The sequence below is a fragment of the Ascidiella aspersa genome, chromosome 8, assembly GCF_963924565.1.
Source record: "Ascidiella aspersa chromosome 8, kaAscAspe10.2, whole genome shotgun sequence".
In the NCBI taxonomy this organism is placed as follows: domain Eukaryota; kingdom Metazoa; phylum Chordata; class Ascidiacea; order Phlebobranchia; family Ascidiidae; genus Ascidiella; species Ascidiella aspersa.
In genome coordinates, this window is record NC_139454.1 from 10875706 (window position 1) to 10896822 (window position 21117).

Sequence of the window (21117 nt, forward strand, 5' to 3'; positions counted from 1 at the left end):
AAAACATGAACACTATGCAATTATACCGAAATATTTCTTTGCTTAAAGCTGCTAATCAACATATGAAGTTTGCTAATACATAGTCGTTACTAATCAGCACACACAGTTGGCATTGTATTAGACAACTAAGATTCAATAACAATAAATAGAGCAAGATAGGAAAAAGGGCAGTTGTAGAAAGAGCTTGTGGTGTTAACTGATGTTTATGTCGAAGGCCAGATGCGATTTAATCTAATAATTCTTCCAAATCATAAAACTAAATAAAAGTTTATGCAAATAAAAACAAATGTTAAAAAAGGAACGCATTATTGTGTTATTTAACAATCTTCATTTGCTTTTGACCCCAAAAATCCTCCAAATCGAATGGTTGAAAGTCTGAAATAATAAATAAACATAAAACAACCATTTTTCAGCATATAAAATACTGTTACTTACTTTCCAATTTTCCATTGGGATTTCTCTCAACATATTGCATCACGCCACACATTTCATCTGAAAAAACATAAATAGCTGTTGTTTATTGTCTGGTGTAAGGAACCAATACAGCTAGTGTTTTAGAACTAAAACTACAGACAAATTTAGCCTGAAATACCCACTTCCCGCCAAGCTTAGCAAAGAAGGCAAAATATAATTTTTACACTTTTCAAACAACTATTTACCTGGACTTTGGCGTGCAAGCTCAATCCTTACTTTTTCCCACTCTATAAAAAGAACATAGCCATTGATCTTTAGTACAACAAATAAAATTGTAAAGTTATAACACATTGAATAACTTCAGTATTCATAAATTAATTTAATTATAGTTTCCCTGATTGAAAATTGTTTTAGAAGGTATTTTCATTGTCGAGTTTGGAAACAGTTAAAAAAATTACCATCAAATAAAACACCAATGTTGTCATCATGTTGGGGAGTTATTGCATCACCAGAGATACTGCCTGTTGTGTTGCGGTTGATTCTTTTGTTTGAGTTGAAGTGGACTTTTTGTGATCTGTTGAAAAGTTTAGGTCACCAATTGTTATAGATCTAAATATTTAATGAATTTTGTCAGTTAAACTTGAACACATGCAAAAATATCAAATAATAATGGTCATATTGGCACAAGCTCGTTTAATGTTTCTTACCCCATGTTGGCTTGTGACCAAGCTGGATCTTTTTCAAGCACTGGACTTATTTTTTCTGCAGACATAAACATAGATTGTGTTATAACTAACTTAATATAATATAAGAGTGGTTATTTACACTGTTGCCTTGGTTATGCCTTCACCCACTGGTGATTAATGATTATACTTGAGTTTGAGGTGGTGATTTATTTTAAACAGTTTTGCATTATTTCAAGGATTTATTCCATAATCTATTTAAATTACCTTATTAGCCGGGTAAGAAGCAGCGGAAAAGTGCTAATTGGCTACTTTCCTGCCTTTTAGTAATTATACATTGATTTATTCTGCTTTGTTAGATAAGTACAAAGTCTGCTAAAGTATTCTGAAGGTATTACAACAACAAAATCTACAACCCATAAAGTTCCCATCCTACGATTTTCATATATCATAAATCCCAACTGCATAATATAATCCAAAGTTGCCAAAGATTAGTGCAAACAATTTTTTTAGATAAAATTCTACGCCCAAAATAAATGTCTGATTTTTTTAAATTGTTTAGACCAGCTATATTTCAGGCCAAATGACATGACTGGATAGGTTTTGGACAAGCATTCCACACCAAAGATCTTTGATGAAAATACAGTAAAGTGCAATTGGACATAAATGAAGTTTCCACATCTCAATACAATCACCTCGGAGTCGTGGTGTTGAAGGGTTTGGGTTAATCTTGGTTGATTGTTTAAGCCTTGATAACATGATCACCAAACAACATTGTTGAAATAAAATTTCTTGTTGCTTCGCTTGTGTGGTGCAAATTAAATTTTTAGATTAGTACAGATATCTTGTTTTTTATATTATAAATTTAAATGGTGTAATATATAAGTTGGCTTCAAAAGACAAGAATGAGGTATACATTTAATAGCAGTTGACTGTTGACCAGTCTACATTCATGGAAGGTGCATAACAGTGCACACGCGTTTTTTTTTTTCTTTCTAAAAATAGGTGTGCATCTGTGAACTAGTCAATTGACCCCCAAATTTAACTTTGGTAAGATTTAAAAACTTAAGATGTACGAAAAACATTTGTTGCACACTTTAAAATTTGTAGATGCATACCTGCATCCAGTCTGCATTTCATGGCACTTCACGCCGTGTGCAGGTGTGGATTTGTTTTTTGCACACCTTAGGATGGAAATTTTGCAATTTAGTCTTTTTATGAAATTCAAGTGCGAAATATATTAATATAGGAGTGCAAACAAATTTCTTTAAAAAATATCGGGTGTCCACCTGCCACAGAATGGGTAATACTAATTTACAGAATGATGAATGGTCGGAACGCTCACTAATTTTAAGTGTTACCCCGTTAAAACAATTATGAAACCAACGCACAATATTTGGGTTAGGGTGGGGGTTAGCGTTTGGGTGAAGGTGGGTCAAGTGTTATTATCTTTGATAATATTACTGTGAGCATTCCGACCATTCATCATTCCGTAAATTAGTGTTACCCCACAGAATGCAGACTGGACTGAGCGTAAAATCCAAGAAAAGTGGGCGCTCTTTTACTATTGTACGTAAAAATTAATAAAAAAAAAATTTTCTTCAAATGCCGCTTACCATAACGCATTTTGTTTGGGTTAGCGTTTGGTTGAGGGTGGGTGAAGTTATTATTAATAATAAACATAATATTACTTGACCCACACTCACCCAAACGCTAACCCGCACCCTAACCCAAACAATATGCGTTGTGGTATGCGGTATTATTATTTTTTTTTTTTTGCATAACTTTTTACGTACAATAGTGAAAGAGCGCCGAAAGGTGCAATCGAATGCGGACTGGTCAGCGCAGTCAAACACAGCGCTTATTATATTTTTACGTTAAACATTATAGCTTATGCCACGACAGCACATTTAACCAGGTTCAAGCGTCTCATTAAAAATTGGTCGAATAAATAAGCGTCACTGCGTTATGTAATCGAAGCAGCTGCGTGTTAATCCACGCTTACCTCCTTGCAATGCTTACGTGCTACACATGTGAATATTACGCAGAGAGTAAGGACGTTTAAAATTATTCAGGCGTATTAATAGTTGCCAGTCGCTTTTTTTTCCCTTTGCTTTTCCAAAAAACATGGAACTAAAAACTAGAAAAACAATACTCTTGGCAGGATAAACGAATTACCAGGCCTTTTGCAGGTCAAATAGGAATTTAGATGTAAAATTGCTTTGCAGCTATTTGTGATAAAGGCGATATTTTGCGTACAATGCAACGAATTTGCGTTATCAAAAATATATGAATTCGTCATGCTGTTGCCTATTTAGCGCCATCGCGTATTACGTTGTACGATTCCCGTGTAAGTGTGCCGATACCTCGTGTTATAGTTGACGATTAAAAAAATGATGTGTAATTTGACATGTAGACCCTATTTGAAAAGTTATGTTCCGTGTTGTGTCTAAAATGTTCCGAATATATACTTTATCAAATTGAAGCCCTTGTGAAAGCAGTAGGCCAGCACTATTAGGTCCCAAATATTAGAAAAGGTGCTGGTCGTCCATACGAAATGCGTATTCCCGGTTCCAAATCATTCTCGAGGAGTAAAAACGCATCAAGTATCTCTTTTTACCAAGTTGGCAAAACACGACAATCCCAACAAGTTAATCCGTGTAAGACATGGCAAATATTGACTGACTAAAAAGCGGTACTTTCTGTCTAACTAATCGGGTCGTGACACCGCCCTAAAAATTAGGATTGCCCGCCTGGTAAGCCAAATCCACTGGCAGTGGTTTTAGATTAATTGAAACATCGAACAGACACTGCAAAGATTTGCTTAAATGTAAAACTTGCAAATTACGCAAATTTGTTGTCAAAAGGAAAAAATAAATAAAACATGTATTTTTTACTTTCCTATTAAGCTTAGCTCATTGATTCCACAGAACTTTCAAATGGAAAACACAATAAGACCTATACAAAGCAACAAAGTCTAAATCAGATAATCCATAATACCATACTAAGACCACCGACATAATAACGCCAAATTCGCAGTAATGACCACGACAGAATAAGATCTAACATAGTCTAGATAAGACCAACCATGTCGAATCAAGCCCAAAATTAATCGAAATAAGACTTAAATGGACAAAATTACGCCCAAGACTGTAGGGAAAGAGTATGGGATGATTGGGGGACACCTGTTTGGCATTGGCCAATTGTGCTTTCAACATTTGGGCGCGGCTGTTTTGGCCCCGGATTGTTTGCCCTTGTTGGTCTTACGGGCGGTTAATAGTTAATGGTGTTAACAATTGTGTTAGGGTTGAAAATATTCGGGGAGTTTGATAGTTAAGGATGGTAGTGGGGGTTAGATAAAAGGTTATATATGCCTTATTTTGGCCATTTATGTCTGATTCCGATTTCGTCATTGTTACGACTATTAGATGTAGTGTGGGGCATGAGATTTATAGTCCTACTTACGCCTTATTCCAACTGTCTTTTATTCCGAAGTTAATGTTGTTAATTCTTATTTCGGTCTCAAGGCTAGAGTCTGTGTAAATATATGCCATTAAAAAGCCTATTTAATAAAAAATTGCAAGCATATTAAGAGAAATTTCAGGTACACCTAAACGATTTCGCGATCGCTTCGCTCGCAAAGTGCGCCGCCAGGTTTTCAAATGTCTCTAGGTGCGCCCCAAAGTAAAAAAGTTTAAGAAACACTGAGCTAAATGTTAGTTTAAAAATGTAATTAGGTAAATCCGCATCTGTAGCACATCAAACATGTTTGTTGTGTCACAATTTCAAATCCAATAAGTTACAAGCAAATTATTATGCAAAATAAAAATAAAAATAGGTGAAAAATTGTAAATTTTGCCAGGTGGGTTATATCGCAGTGCTGCCATTTGTACTGCTATGTTTTACCAGAGTGGTAGGCTATTATGTAGTTGCACGACATTCTTCCAGCGGTTATTTTTTTGTCAGTGTCCATATTCTCCCGATCTTGTTTTCCGTTTCAGTGCTTTACTAGGCAAAAGCGAATGTGGCCCGAAGTTGTGTGCCATTAGGCATGGTGCGTTTATTTCGGGCCACAAGTAATAATTCGGACAAAAACAACATGTGTCCATTTTTTGTTTCGGGCCACATAATATATAGTCCAGCATGTTGAGTAGGTGGGTCAGGACGGCCGAGGTGGGTCAGGGCGGCAAAACGTCAATTTTAAGGACATGGCCTTGCGTCCCTTTCTGTAACCGCCCCTTGTCCATCCGACAACACTGTACTGAATGTTAATAAAGTAGGGTAAATATCCTGCCACATAAAGGTCAATGTAGCCTATACTGAATATATCAAAAAAAGGGAAAAACAAGTCTTATGTCTCTGAGGAGTGATCGGCATAAACTAATGCGTGTCGGTAACGGTGAAAAGTATATATTTTAATATATTCGAGTTGGTAAACCTTGATATTAAATAAATAAATAAACAAAAAATTCTTAGGGATTCTTTTGAGCCCCCTTGCCAACCCTTTACACCGCAAACTAAAATTCAATAACCCTTGGTGTAAAGAGTTGCAGCCACATATTGAATGCGTTTTGCTTTTAAGAAACTGTGGCGCCCTAGAATATAACTGCGTTGTCATTTTGCTTAGTTCAAGTCAAGCTCTGATTCGGAAGCCTTCTTGGCTTAAGAAATCCCGTACGCTAAAATGATAAGCATTGATTAACATTAACTTACAAAAGGCCCCTCAAACGTTTAGGATCTAACGCAGTGTATAGGCATGTGACACGAAAGAACTGTTTCTTGCTCTGTTTTGTGGTATGTATCAAACTGTTTCTAAATCGACATATCCTCGCAACATATTTTACTTTTCGAACATGAGACACATGAAAAATACCTTATTTTGCCTTTATTCACTTTTACATTCCTAAAAATATTACTAAACTGTTTTTTCTTCACTTGTATTTAGAGTAGGTGTATCAAACGTGTATAAACAGTGAGATTAATTTTACATTATTGTTGTTGGGTGATATACTTTTTATACACTTTAGCTGGTAAACGCATAACTTTCATTTACAAACCTGAGAAATAAATGCCTATAACTGCAAAATAGTAAAATATAGACACAATGCTACATGGCAGAGAAATGGCAATGCAATAAGAAACATATGGTTGAGAACATGTAACTTACAAAGAAAATTGATAAAATGCTAATATATATTTCTGCTGTACAGCTTTCAAAGTTTGGACTTCAATCATACGTAAAGGGCCACTATAAGAAGACAGACTGCAAACTAAACTCAAGTATTACTTACCATTTGCAACATGCACTCACGTACGTCAGTAAAATTGGGTAAAAGCATTAAATGTGAGGGTCGAAAATCTATGGTTAAAATAATGGGTTTTACGTTTTTGTCTTATATCGTATCTTTTACAATATAAGGACAATTTCATGCAAATAACAATTATATCAATTACAGAGTAAGTTGTTTTTAACGAGGCTTTGTTTTAAAATGAACGATGTAGTTTAAATATAATTTGAACAACCGAATTTGCAGCAAAAACTATACGTTTCCTGTGCATATATTTGTTGAGTGATCCGTGATATAACTGTACTATGTTTCTGTTATTCCTGATAAAAAAAAACATTAGATTAACTCATTAATTATTTTTGCTTTTGTTTTTATACTGATAGAAAAAGGTTTGTAACTCTATACAGTGTCAGTAAAATGGAGGATTGCCGTTTACTTGTGTCATATACCGTTCACGTACAGATGAAAAATTTCACTACTGCATTGTAAAAGGCAGCCAATTTAAAGTTTATATATTTTCTTTTTAGTTTTCCGTACTCAATAGCGCGTCCTCTCTTGGACAAAGTTCGTAATCTTGGCATTTTTCTTCGTCTTTCATTTTCTCGTCTTCACTATGAACTTTGGCAAGAGGCGGAACTCCGAAACGGAAAAAGGTTCGAACTTTTTGGGGGAGAAGTTTGTTGTCAATAAATGGCAAGAATAGCTTTGGGTCGGTCTTTGCGGGGCTGTTCGGGCCTAAAAATTGCAGTTACATTTATTAATTAGATTTTGAGCAAACTTGAGGTATTTTCCAGAAACAAACGATTAATCAGATCGACTGATTTATATCACATCTAATGAAGTAAAACTTGTGTTATTCAACGTCGGTAACACGCAAATTATCTTTCGTGAAGAGTATACCAATAGAAACTCTCACTGTGGAAACAACCTGTCACACAACAACACAACTGTACCTGAAATAAAGGAGACGATTATTCCCACGACAATAGTCACAGCCATGGAAAATATTGTGTAGTAGAGATGAGATACCGCAAACAGGCCGCTAACTCCGGTGCTTTCACTTACACTGTTTGAGTAAAAAACACACGATCGTTGTTAAAATAAACTTTTGTCACTGTAAAAAACACTAACAATTGAAACAAACAGAAAAAAGATTAGCGTTAAAGTATGGCGTTTTCAAGGTCTTGCAACAACACAACATTGCAATGTGAAGAAATCCTAAAACAATCTTCTCATTCAAAGAACTAGGTTATGTTTTGTTCTATTTGAAGTTAAGCATTGCCTAATTACTTAAACAGGACTGATTTAGCCTACCGAGCCCATCTTTTTCTGGACCGAGTCAACCATGTAAAGTTGTCGGTTGTTTATTTGAAAGACATCTGTTAATCCCTTTTTAGTGCATCGTGTGAAAAATTACCCATTAAACACTATCCGCTTTATAAACATTTTTACGGTAAAGTTAGCAATACCTTTCAGTAGTGTAAGCCACCGTACTTCCGTTGATAAGTGTCGTGCTGTATTCCCATGTTGTTGCATTTGGTTGATATGCTACATCGCATTGGTCTGTTGTAGTGGGTAGGAAGGAATAGCGGTCCTTTGGTTTTCCGTATATTAGGGCAATCGCTCCTACCCACAGCATAAACGCCATGCCCACGAACTGACCGATCAGGGCTCCCTTTAATAGACAGAAAATATGAACCCTTGTATTTGGATTTTCTGCTATTTTTTTATGAAACTTAGACCTTTGTTAACTGAACTTGTTAAATTCTTAATTGCCACTCAGCCTAGGATAGAAATAACAAACTGGAAAACGCTAATTTCGAAGTTTGCTTACTGACACAAATTTAGTTGCACGCTACGTACAGGAGTAAATTACTTTTTTATGATGATATTCTGCTTAAAAAAAAAATTAATTTCATCTTCACTGTGAAAGAAAAATCTTAACTTTTTCTATTAGGGTATTGGATAAAATGATTTAAATATTGTGTGAAACGATTTTCGCCCTGAAATTTGTCTAGCGTTTACACTTGCAATCACGCGATTGATTAATTACAGCACCCACAAACGCTGCGTAGGCAATCAAGCGCGGAGTTTTGTGCTAGCACAGAAGTCAGAAGGGTACTTTGAAACTAGAGCATCGTTATGTACATAACGGTCTTTCATAAAAATTGCTAGAAAACTATTTCAGTGGCTTACCAGGCTGTTGCACCAAGGGAAGAATAGGCCCAACGTGAATACGCCAAACAAGGGACCCCCTATGGATCCGAATATGGTGAAACTCAGCTGTATGACCGTCGAATTTATGTGCTCTATGCATAGAGACCAAGCCATCACAAGAATTCCAAAGGTAAGTACTGGGACACAAAAAACATTCGTTATATTGTTATGCAAATCGAAAACTAAAGTTAATTTATTTCATGTGAAGCAATGTTTTGTTCATCTCATTGTCATTAAGAACCCATATGATTTCTGCCTACAGTTGTTTGTTTTATAAAAGTTGGACTTAAAACATTGACAAATAAGGCAAACAGAACAGTCTAGAGCAGGGGTCGGCAACCTTTTTGGCACTGCGGACCGGTTTAAAACTAAAAATTTGTCACGGACCGGCCTTAAAAAACAACAAATTTTCAGGAAAGGAATTTATTACAACTTTCAGTGCGAACTTTATGCTTGTTTTGCCGCAAAGAGATGCTCCCACCTAGGAATTAATAAACTAACGGAAACCCGCGGGCGGCATCCGGCCCGCCAAGCAATTTATTCTAACCCCGAAAAAAATAAAACTTTTAGGCCATAACGTTTTTTTCTTAAACTACACTTGTATACCATTATTACCAATTCCTATACTCTTACCAGCTTGTCAAACTAAGGATATTTAACGCATTCTTTGAAAAGAAGTCACACTTTTGTATAACATATAATAATGTATGATTCCATTTCCAGGTCCTACACGACACTTTCAATAGTTAGCCTACGTAATATAAACACGAAAAAAGGGCACTATGAAAAAGTACGAACCACAGACCGACACCTGAAAAGTATAGGATAGACATACGTACATGGCTTGCCAGAATGGCTTTTTTGAAAACAAAAATCTTTTTTTAACGTGGTTGATGTCAGAAAAATCGTTAAGCTTTTTTGTCATTTTTATAAAGTCTAAAACTAATTAATATACATACGTTTTTTCGAACCCTTTCCTGCCTAAATATCAAAATAATAAATTATTTCATTATGGGACATAGTTTATAAACATTGTTTGCATGAAATTCTATTGCACTTTAAGGTGAGCACGCTTAAAATTAAAACACGTGATATTTTAGCCTATTTTTCGATATATTGTAAGTACTAGAAGGTAGATTTTGTAATAAAAATATGCAATATGGATGTTGTGAACGTGCTATGTAACTCATATGGCCACAACACACTAGTTGTTTTGAACCTCACGAGAGATTGATACTATAATTGAGATTTATTATCATACCAATCAACCATGGAGTAGTAGGCTATATTGAAACGAAAGTGAATGTGTTTTAAATATAAAAATACAATTAATTATTTTTGACTTTTTATCAGGTTTTTACGTACAGTTCGTGTTTAAACAAAATTTTGGACCGGGACCGGTCCGCGGACCGGCGTTTGCCGACCACTGGTCTAGACAACCTAATTTAGACATGTTTACGTTTTCTTTATGTGTGAATTTATGAAGTGAACTTTATATATTTTATAATCCCCACATTACTGAAACGTCACAGCAGTTGCTCTATACTGGAGGCGAGAAATAGTACAATGTTTGCGCCACATCATCTATATAGTATACTGATACATAAGTCTTGTTGATAAACCAAATACAAATAAAAAGCCAAGGTTGCACATTTGCGCACATGAATGTTTGGTTGAGGCCAACAGGTTCTTGTAATTATTTGCAAAATGTTTTTCCTTTTAAAAAATAAATGCTTGCAAGCTTTACCAATTTTTAAGGATGTTTAATTGACAAAACAGTTTCAATTTTGCTATATGATACATCTGAAGTGGCCAACATACAGGATCTTTACAAAATGATGTTACGAACCTCTCGTACAGTATACCCTAATCTTGATTATAGGCGACTGTTTTTACAATACTGCATTTACTGGCCATGTGGTTCATTTGGGAATTATGCTTCGTCTCATTCATTTTTTAACGGATCGGCTTATAGCTTGTGGTAAACTGTTAGTTTATATCATTGTTTCCGGGGGACTTTTAAACCATTTATACTTGTGCGATTATCTACCCAACTCTAGCATTCGCAAAATATGTTAAAAAATTTGGCGCTGGTCTAGAATCCTACCACAACGCACATTATTTGGGTTAGCGTTAGGGTGAATCAAGTATTATATTAAACAATAAATATAAAAATAATTGCCCCACCCACATCCAAACGCTGACTCGCACCCTAACCCCAACAATGTGCGTTGATTTAATAACTGTGATAGGATTCTAGACCAGCGCCAAAATTTTCCCTTTTAGAGAAGGGTTTCAATTTGCTTACCCAGTCCCTTGCTAATTGATAGTCTTGTCATCTCTGACATATTCGGTCGCCAAGGAATGATAAAATCCTGTAGAATGAGAGCTCCCGAAGCGTTGATTCCGGACGAAACCGTGCTATAAAACAAACAAATCTTTAATGATGCGAATAGCATATTTTTGCAAGAGGGAATAGTGTATTATTTTTTTCTTCTGGGATGAAGCATTGGCGAACTTAACGTGGTGAAAATAACACTTACCTCAGAGTGGCGCTAAATGCGGCTGACACAAAAAGTCCGGCCATCCCTGGCATGTTGTGGAAAACCCTGACTGCCATGTAGGGCATCAGTTGGTCGGCTTTCTCAATCTTTCCCGCCTTAAGCGGGTCACAGCCCTCGAAGTAGGCGTACATCACGCAGCCGCACATTGATGACATTAGAAAAAACGTACAGGAAGGAACCACGGACACCAAGGCCGCTCTGTAAGTTAATTTAGGTTTAAACGTTTAATTTGACATGTCTTCACAAACCAATAAAAGTGGTTTCAGCTTGTCTATTAATGTTCTGCCAATGTGTTATAGGAAGGTAAAACTTTTCAATGAAAATCAGAGTTCTTCAATATATTTAAAAATTATTAAGAAAATTAATCAAGCAATGGTTGTAATGGAGTTTCTACATTTGTGAAATGGCAACACGATAATAAAAAAGTCTCTTGATTGTCATTGTTTTGCACACAACTAGTATAGGCTTACATTCTTGCATGTTTGGGTGATTTGCACGTCAAGTAACGTTGACTGATGGCCTGATTAGTTCCCAACGAAGCCCAGCCGATTCCTTGACCGATCAAAATTGTCCAAAATGTATATGGGTACGTGGGATCCAGTGAAAAACTGTAAACAAGAAACATTGTCTATAGCGCAGTGGTTCTTAAACTACGGTCCGCGAACTATTGCCGACATGTGATATTTTTTCAGCAGTTTGTCAAAATGTTGGTTTGATTTGTGCTTTTGGCAATCTATGTTTTTAGCTACGTAAATGCAAAAAAAATCGCTTTCTTCTTTAGTATATGCTAAGACTTAATCAGGAAAGACTGTTTGGCACAAAAGTACCGTCTTTTATTGCAAAAGTCTTAAAAAGCGCAAATAACGCAAAATTTAAAATGCAGTTTTTGCCATCAGGCTTATTTACGACAAATGCAGGTTCCTTAAGTATAATTATAACTTAGCTTTGATATACTTTTTTATAACAAGTTGTCTTGGAACTTCCCTCGATTCTATGGCAGATAATGTCTGTTGAAGGCTTTTAAACGCCAATAAGGAAACGAGATTTTAAATTTGTATTTTGTGCTGGAATTGTCTTTATACCAACCTAAATAAAAATAAACTACAGTAGCAACCGACCGTATTATATGGATGAAAAGCTTTGCATAACTTGACATTTGAGCGTATAATTATCCGCTTCTGGTACACACCTTGGAAACTGTTGTTGTATAAATGTATAGTGGCGACCCGCTAATACCTTTTAAAATTACTAAAAACACACGCGATTGTGTGATTCAGCCTTTTATGGCTTACGGCACCCTTCAAAAATAATAAATAGAATTTCGGCACCCCGACTGCAATTTTCGTTGGGTATTATGTTACTATAAATGGAACTGGAACAACAGAACAAGTTAAAACATGTAGGAAATGTCATTTGATATAGTAGTCTCTAATTGTATAGAAGCTTACCAATTGAGCAAAAATTAGATTCTTAAAATTCTTTAAATACCTATCGGCACACTTAAAAAAAATGACACATTACGGCGCCGCGGCGCCTCGGTTAAGAACCATTGCTGTAAAGTTAGGATACCAGTAGTACGCCTGACAAGGGTCTCGTGGCTCACCGGCCGCAGAGCATTGCTCTGCAATAAAATAACCTAATAATACGTATTAAGCGTTCCACTTACTTCAGTGCTGTGTTTCTGTTGCCTCTTTCAAGAGCGGCCCATACGTTACCAAAACCACCGACTTCAATCAAGCCTTTGACCAAGGCGGCGAACACACCTCCGAACATAATAAAAGCTTGCAGAGTGTCGGTCCATATCACGGCCTTCATGCCGCCCTGGTGTGAAAAAAATTAGGAAAAGCAAGGTGATTAAGTAGTCTGGTTAAAAATTAGGTTAGTATAGTATTATAGCGTACATAATTGTTTTCTTTACTTACAATATAAAAGTCCAAAAGGCATAATAAAATGTATTTCTAGAAATTTTTTTTAGATATTTGCCTTGTTATGTTGTCCTATGAATTACATAAAACAATCCATATAATCTTATTTTGTTCAATTTATGAATTAGCATTTCAATATGACATTGCGTGTGCTTTGTTAGGATCATAACATCACTTTTTAATAAACACTTTTCACTTTTTATGAAAACGAAAAGTTAAGGCTATATAATGAGTGAGTTCAGTTGATGTTTTAAATAAATTAATTCTTAGTTATATGCATCATTATTTTTTTCTTAAACCGCTTACCAGGGTCGTGTAAACTGTGCAGAGTAAAGAAGTAAGAGCGATGTTGAGATTTAAGCTCAATGGAGTCACCGCGTTTAGAGCAAGGGCGGGTAGATAGGTGGTCATTCCCATGTAAAAGATCTGTCGTAGTAAAGTTTTGTTGTTTTTTAATTCTATTTGTCGAACACAGTTTAAAACACGGTCATTTAGATGTTGGATTAAATAGCTTAAAGTCATCTAAATTATATTTAAATATTCTGTTTAAACCTCTAGTAACTATAGTTTATAACCGGCTGCACAGAGGAAACGTATTTCGGCGCAATCCAACCATATAACTTCTTGGATATATTCCAATTGCGATTTATCCATAAATTAATATACTCCATTCTCCAAGCACATGTTTGTAAACAATGCTAGCCTATTCTTTTTTTTTTGAACAGCCGTAAACAAAAAAATATTAGCAATTTGCTGGAAAATGGAAACTCTTGCAACTGACACCAATCTTTTTTGTAAATTATTGTTGCGTACAATACTTACATTTGTAAGATTAATGATCACTGATTCAACTGCTCGGACTTTTCTGCTAAACCGGATTTCCAGATACTAAAAACACAAGATTAAATAGTTTTTGTATAGAAACGTGTATATTTGGCAAGCTATATAAAGATACGAAATATTTGACTTAATGCACCGCGTAAAAACAAAATGAGTAACAAAAAAATACTTTTTAAAGATTGATGTGTTTTACAATTTAACAAACTAATACTGTTTCATGTTTTTTGGGCAACGTCATTAGCGCTAAGTGATTGAAAAAATGTAAATCATGGTTTCAGCAAGATATAGTTTTACTGTTGATTCGTTTATCTTGCAGTAAACGAGAGAGTGTGTGTTTAATATAATCATAATAGAATTGTACACCTGTATTTTCGGTATTGGGTCACACGTTTGGATAATTACTAAAGAATTTCGACGTTTTTGTCATTAAAGTTAGTCCTATTTATTTCTTAAAGGATTACAGCAATTAAAAATACTGGAGACAAAATAAACGACTTGGGTTATTCTTATAATAGCTTACCTCGTAAATCGAAGACAGGCCAAGTCTATGTATCAAAGGTACGTAATAGATGCAGCAAATGGCGTTGCCAATAACTCCGGCAAGGCAGTACCATAATGTTGCCGTCCCATAGCCGTACGCTTCAGTTGGAAAACCAATCACAGTAAGGGCGGATATAAATGAAACCGAAATCGACAGCCCCACTGGAATCTAATAACAAAGCTAGTCTTAGTTATTTGTAGCCTATAACAGAATGTTCAACTTAGCTCACTCGTCTACTATAGGTTTAAAAGCATACTCGTCTTCATGAAAATATGTTCCTTTATGTGTTGCAAGATTTTGCAGGTTATTCCATTTCTTTTGCGGTTGCACAAATAAACGCAGGGTAAGTATAGAGTATAGGTTGCCTGCGAAAAAAACTAGCCTATTTACTATTTTTTTGCCATGCAGGTGATGGGCATATACCTCAGAAATCAATTACTAAATTAATCTTGGTAAATGTATTTTTTTTGAGAAGTATGCTATCTTTTTTCATGGTGCAAATGCGTTAAGTCTCCAACGCAAAATGCGTCGAGTCACCAATTTAACCAAATAAACACAAAAAAGTCCAGTTTTATTGTCAAACGATTATGCCCGAGGCAGGAGGTTTCTTATATTACTTGTTTTATTACCTCACATAATGACTTCACTTTGTGACGTCATTTAAATTTCCATGACCCATTAAGCAAAACAAAAAAGGATCCGCCAAATGTAAAAATACAAACAACTAAAAATTGGTTCAGCTCTATAGGGATCGCATCTTTATTTTTGTTTAAAGCGAAATATTTTGCTCTGGCGGTTGCCTCATAAAGGTATTTGCTGATCTGACGTTTATGCCTCCTCGGGGATTTGTTTGTGAAAAGGTTTTTAAAGAGGTCCTTTAAAAAATCAGCAGAATATCTTGGTAAACTCGCCCTTTGCACAAACATCGAAGAATGGATTGTTTGTAATTCGCAGATTAACTATATTAAAGCAAACCCCAAATTTCTCTCTCCCGTGACCACACCTGCTATGACGTATGTTTTGATGTCATATCTAAGAAAATTTCTATGTTTTCTCATAAGAGCTCCTAATTTAAATACTATAAACCATATTTTGCAACATATTAGAACATTTTTTCACGATTTGTTTAGCGACTAAGATTTCTTAATGATTTTACGATAAATACAGAGTAACAAACAACTTTTCATGGACAATTTTTCATTAAATTTCAGTGACTACAAAACATGTTGATAACAATGTATGACTAATAGGTAATAACGTTATTTACCGGCGACATTGCTCGATTTCCAAAGTAGTAATTCTCCGTAGTTTTCTTCATTCGATCTGTGATGGCATAATAAAAGCCCACGAATAGAGAAACGCAAAGCAAGCCTAAAACATAAAAATAAATCAAGTTGGGCTTGGGTATTACTAAAAAGAAAAATGTACAAACTATAAGTAATGTTTTGGGAAATCAAGGTAACCTAGACACTTTGCATAAAATCTCCGAAATAATTAAACATAAATTCTGTAATAACATTGTTCGAAAAGTGTGATTTCCGCTTTTGTTAAAAACACGAAGTTATACAATGTTTCAATTATAAAAGTAAAGCAATTAGTTTATACCAAAAAAAGTGTTTTTCCAAATAAAAACAAATTCATTCGTTCTGTAAATCCACGACGACATTAATTTAAAATACAAAATACATGCTTTAAACTTACCAATGAAAACCACCAAATCAACCACCCCGAAATACTCTGATTCTGACATTTTTACTTTGCACTAAAAATTACCCTTTTTAACTTTTGCTTCTGTACGTCTGAGGTTGCACTGGCCAGAATGATCGTTTACTGGGCAACGCCGGTGTCTTTAAGAGAAAGGGCAATAAAGTTCGTTCTGTAAATCTTTATTAGCAGAGATGCGGACAGCTCCATTTTGCAGCGATTTGGCAAACAAACAGTTTGTTTGTTGATTACATTCTCAAACAGAATTATGCGTTACCCCAAAACAGCCGCAAACTTCAAAATATTTAATAGTTCGCTTTTCAGGCGGACTTTGAACTAACAAAATAACTTCAAATTTTATAAGTCACAAAATCATAAAATCATTGCAGAGAAAAACATTTTAAAACTCGTGAGTAAAACATATTAGGCAATTTCCATTCAAGACGTATAGAATACTTTTTGTTATTATGTATCATTCTTAGCTGGTGCTGTAAGATGAAATTTGAAATCAACATCCTAACGTATAAGTTAGTGTTTCTTAACCGAGTCGACGTTTGATTTGGATCGGTTCCCAACTGGAGTGTTTTTTTATTGTTAAATTTATTGACATTGTTTCTCAGCAAGATTTCCAAAATTTACGAAAATTGCAGATGCAATACGAAGACACGTTTAATAGAATTGGCTTTATTAATGCTACTGTCTTATTTGTTCTTTGTTCACTTTGAGCTTGAAAAACGTTTTAGTGGAGACTGATTTTTCAGATTTTCGTAATTAGTTCGAATAAAAACACCGAATACACAAAAAACTAAGTTATATAAATATTCGAATAAAAATTACTTTTAGTCAATTTACAATTAAATTTGATAAATTCACATTTTTTCCCGTCGGAATGGGTAGCAACAATAGTAAAACAAGTTTGTCACTTTTCAGGCCGAAAATTTACCTGATCACTGAAACTTTGTTCCGGACGTAAAACTGAAAAACGCCGTTGGGAAACCATATTTGGCATAAACGGAAATATAAAAATTGGGGAGCTATAGCAATCCACTAGAAACAGATTTACCAACATATCGGTCTATTTTGTGGAATAGGCAACTAAAACATGTTTTAGTTGGCCAGGTCTGTGCACGACCTTCCGCATTATTTAGGATGTGAACAGGCATCCTTAGTGGTTTATTCATATTTTGCGTGCTTTTGTCTTACGAATTGCGAACGTGCCACGTATACGAGATATTGTCGCACATCGATAGGTATAAAATTCACTAAATTTACTTCCCATAACATTAATATGGCCGGCAATTACAGTTTTTATGTTTTGTGTCCGTCACTGAGAACTGTTGCACGGCACACACTGATTTACGACCTGCTACTCTAACCTAAGCCTCGTTTTTGCGAGGTAATTTCGCCCACGAAATGTTTTATTAACTTAGTTTGGTGTCCATGTTCTCTTACTTCAACCGAAACAAACACATACATTAAACAAAGCTGAAAATGAAAATGTTTCTTGGTGATTTACTAGGTCTATTATATCGAACTAAATAAAAACCGAAATTTCCTACTGGTCGTAAAATTATTTCATTTTTCAATGTAAAATGCAATAATTGTTGCGATTTAGGCGATTTTGGTCGCAGCTGTACAACCAAAAACTATGTGTTTTATTTTTAACAGAATGTATAGTATGCAAAAGTTGCTCTGAAATACTGGTTTCAAGCCCTGTGCGTTTGAACCCCTGTAATCGGAAGAAGTGGGTTATGTTATACATCGGATTAAACACTGACGCTGGCCCAAATTGCGATTAGTGGTGTTGGTATGGCGTCACTACGCGATAAGGCAGTGTCGGAACACGAGTTAAACGATTGTCAACAAAGTGGCAGCAAGCCTGTTCGTCTGGTGGAATTTCTGTTTGCCGATCTGACAGCGCTATAACCTGGAGATTGCGACAGGGCTGTAACGCCGAACACTTCATAGACTTATCTTCCTAAATGCAACACAAACTAGCCAATGATCACAAAGGTATAACCTGGCAGCAATACATTGTATAGAATATTTTAATTTAGTGGATAAAAGGCGTTTTAATTTATGCAATGTCTTCGGAGATTTTTCGCTGGTGTAAGGGTCGGATCCAGGTGGTAAAAGCAATGTACCCCACAATTTTTTGTTGATTTTTAACTTCGTAAATGCATTTGATTTCTTAAACTGTTTTTCTTTTTTGTTCTAGCCCATTTGTTATACTAGATAAATTCTTCTACAAGACCAAAAGCCTACGCCTACACTTTTCAAAAAGCAATAACGGTCAAATTTTTTTCTGTTACAGTGATTTGTACGTGCTTTGCGTGAATCGATAATTAATATCTTTGTGTTGTAGCTTTTGTGGTGTAGGCCAGCGATGGAGGTTAATTTTTAAGTCAAAGAACGCTTTAATAGGCTTGTCCAGACAACAATTGGTCCTTTTAATGTTCCGAAAAAAAAAACGCCCTAGCTGGTCCATTTCAATTTGACCTTGTAATGACGTTCTTAAAAACTGCATCGTACAACTGATTTGCGAAGTGTACCGGCCCAATTAAAGGATTTTTTAGAAAATTGTGCTCATCGTTAGTTGATTTAAAAAAAAGTTTGATAGTTTTGACCCGAATTTTCTCATAAGCCTAAGCGATTTTGGTAACCTAAAATGGCTTGCTACATGCAACTAGGCAAGCAACAATTTCAGTGACGTAGGCTACGATGACTCGTCAAAATATCAATAAAGACATGGGATACGCTCGTGTGTCAGCACATTTAGACCACAATCTAAATACGTTGAAACCTTCTTCAAAAATCGTTTCAGTCGTAACATTTTTCCAAATGTAATTTCGGAATGTCGATTCGTTTAATTGAAAAAAGTTAAATAAAAAAAATATTACGACCTTAATTTTTAAAACATTTTTACACGATACCCATGTAAACGCACCGAATAATACTACATCCTTGTTGTGTTCAACAAGCAGTCAAAATAGGTTTTTGTTTGTAAACAATATAAAATCTGCAAAATTTTTAAAAACATGTAAACAGGCCATTTAGATAAAACTAGTAACGTCGGAACACGTTATAACCCACAATATCTAAACGCGTTAGCGTATACCTACCACACCAATCGCTTAATAACATCAGACTATATATATTTGCCCTGGTTTAAAATCATCAAAATCTTTGAATATCATATCGATTGTTTATTTTTTATGGGAGTTTGTTCTTAATTGGCCATTTAGAGAAGATGTGACCAAACAAAAGTCACGTTTCTTTGTTGGTGAGTCTTGTTTATTTTTGTGAACCAAAATTGGAAACAACTAAGGTTTGAATGTATAAAGTTGGGTTCTCTGCTATAAATAATTTGAGGACCTTGATTTACCGAAGCGGTGACAGTAAAATTATTTTCTTCTTGTAATAATGAAATTTTGTTGTATCGGAAAGCATGGATAATTTTAGCAAGTAGCCTATGCCATTAAAATGTTATAAGTACATTCCAGATGGATGCAAAAAAAACAAAAACAGTTAGCAACAAACTCAATAAACTGGTAGCAAAATAATTATAAGAAGACCTAAAAAGAAGTTTTTTAATTTTTTTATCCGGCTTAATGTCGAGATCTATGAATCACGCTAAAATTGTAGTCCAAATTCTTACATCTAAATTTTACAATTCCAAACCAAAAGTTTATTGGCAGAATAAAATAGAAATACTGTCGCAAAGCAAACTCATGGCTGCCACTACCTCAAATATGTCCTTGAGAGTAAACTTCTTAAAGGTGAAAGGCCATAAAGTATGAATCCAGCCTTATAGGCAACGCAGAAACTGTAATGATTAGCAGGTTGTAGCATTTTTAAATCCTTAACAAATATTGTGTCACTCCAATCTAAAAGGTCAGAAAAAATATTTTGAACGACAAACTTGCATCACAATTTTGCGTATACGCAAATCACACGGTCTATCACAATATATATAAAAGAGAAGATTTGTGAGATGTCTGTCTGTAAGATGTTCGCCCGGTCTGTCGCTGGCAGAGCAACGTCGTCGTCGACCAACAAAAGGAGCGGCGACTCCCCGTCGTGTGCTCGCTTCTCCCCGGGCGCGCGCGCGACAAATCGTTAACCTCTTAGCGTAACCGCGCACAACTTTTTTTAAGCGCAATTACCCGCGTGGACGTACAAAATCAAATTAGGTATATTGCCCTTATAAAAATAATTTTTTGATGCTTTCAACTTAAAATATGTTTGACGTGCTTAGCCGTTGTGTAATTAGCCCTTGCAGCGGTTTTAATAGTAACCAATTTGCAGTTGCAAGCGAGATTTTACTTACGTTCGAAGAAGTATGGTACCGGAATTACGTAAAAAGCACATCACATGTTATAATTCATGTTAACGAACGTGTGCAACGTCCCAAGTAAAGACTTAAGTTTAACAATGGCATAGTTCGCCTTTCCAACAATATTGTGTCAGTGAGTGAGGCCTAAGCCTAATGGCTTCTTACAATGTGTTTATCCACGCAATGCTTGGCAGAGTTCGCAAAATATTGCGTTTTTGCAGCAGTTTAACAGTAAGCATTTTTTTTTATTTTCAATGGGGATTTTTCTCACGTTTGACGCAGTTTAGCACAGGGATCACGTATTTGCCTAAATATCAAGCAGGTCTAAACAATTGCTGCTACAACCTAAGGTTTTACATCTGAGAGTTATTCCCAATTGGTAAATGATACGGGGTTTCGTTACTTAAAAGATGTGTGACATGCTTAGCCAAGTGACCTGTGATATAGTCACTTAGTCGTACTATTTCAAATACATCAAGCAGCATTGTAGTTTGTTTGCATGTTAAAACTGAAGGGCGCGCGTGCGACTTCTCATTTATAGGGCAATAACCTGCGTGAGTGTAAAAATCATGTCAAGTACATTGCCTTGGTAAAAATAAAATTTC

The 21117-nt window shown here is 35.4% G+C and overlaps 2 protein-coding genes across 2 annotated transcripts; both read right to left on the reverse strand.

The window, feature by feature from the left end:
• Positions 1 to 90: 90 nt before the first annotated feature.
• On the reverse strand, positions 91 to 2007 carry LOC146136068 (mapk-regulated corepressor-interacting protein 1-like). Its single transcript, XM_083395839.1, has 6 exons — positions 1793 to 2007; positions 1122 to 1176; positions 873 to 988; positions 660 to 701; positions 436 to 492; positions 91 to 375 (listed from the first exon to the last, which is right to left on the reverse strand). The coding sequence occupies exons 1-6, from the start codon at positions 1854 to 1856 to the stop codon at positions 314 to 316; spliced, it is 396 nt and encodes a 131-aa protein (XP_083251965.1). The 5' UTR covers positions 1857 to 2007; the 3' UTR covers positions 91 to 313.
• A 4901-nt stretch (positions 2008 to 6908) lies between these two features.
• On the reverse strand, positions 6909 to 16222 carry LOC146136069 (sodium/iodide cotransporter-like). Its single transcript, XM_083396148.1, has 13 exons — positions 16174 to 16222; positions 15740 to 15843; positions 14452 to 14640; positions 13932 to 13979; positions 13398 to 13535; positions 12833 to 12987; positions 11637 to 11774; positions 11146 to 11364; positions 10911 to 11023; positions 8582 to 8739; positions 7855 to 8060; positions 7339 to 7451; positions 6909 to 7120 (listed from the first exon to the last, which is right to left on the reverse strand). The coding sequence occupies exons 1-13, from the start codon at positions 16220 to 16222 to the stop codon at positions 6909 to 6911; spliced, it is 1842 nt and encodes a 613-aa protein (XP_083252274.1).
• Between the last annotated feature and the right edge of the window lie 4895 nt (positions 16223 to 21117).

Coding starts and splice junctions, on each gene's coding strand:
- LOC146136068 (XM_083395839.1), bottom strand. CDS start 1,856: ATGTTATCAAGGCTTAAACAATCAACCAAGATTAACCCAAACCCTTCA. Junction 989..1,121: donor TGGTCACAAGCCAACATGGG/GTAAGAAACATT, acceptor ACTTTTCAACAG/ATCACAAAAAGTCCACTTCA. Junction 376..435: donor TCCCAATGGAAAATTGGAAA/GTAAGTAACAGT, acceptor TTATTATTTCAG/ACTTTCAACCATTCGATTTG.
- LOC146136069 (XM_083396148.1), bottom strand. CDS start 16,222: ATGTCAGAATCAGAGTATTTCGGGGTGGTTGATTTGGTGGTTTTCATT. Junction 13,536..13,931: donor TCCGAGCAGTTGAATCAGTG/ATCATTAATCTT, acceptor TTAAAAAACAAC/AAAACTTTACTACGACAGAT. Junction 8,061..8,581: donor TCCCTTGGTGCAACAGCCTG/GTAAGCCACTGA, acceptor TGTCTATTAAAG/GGAGCCCTGATCGGTCAGTT.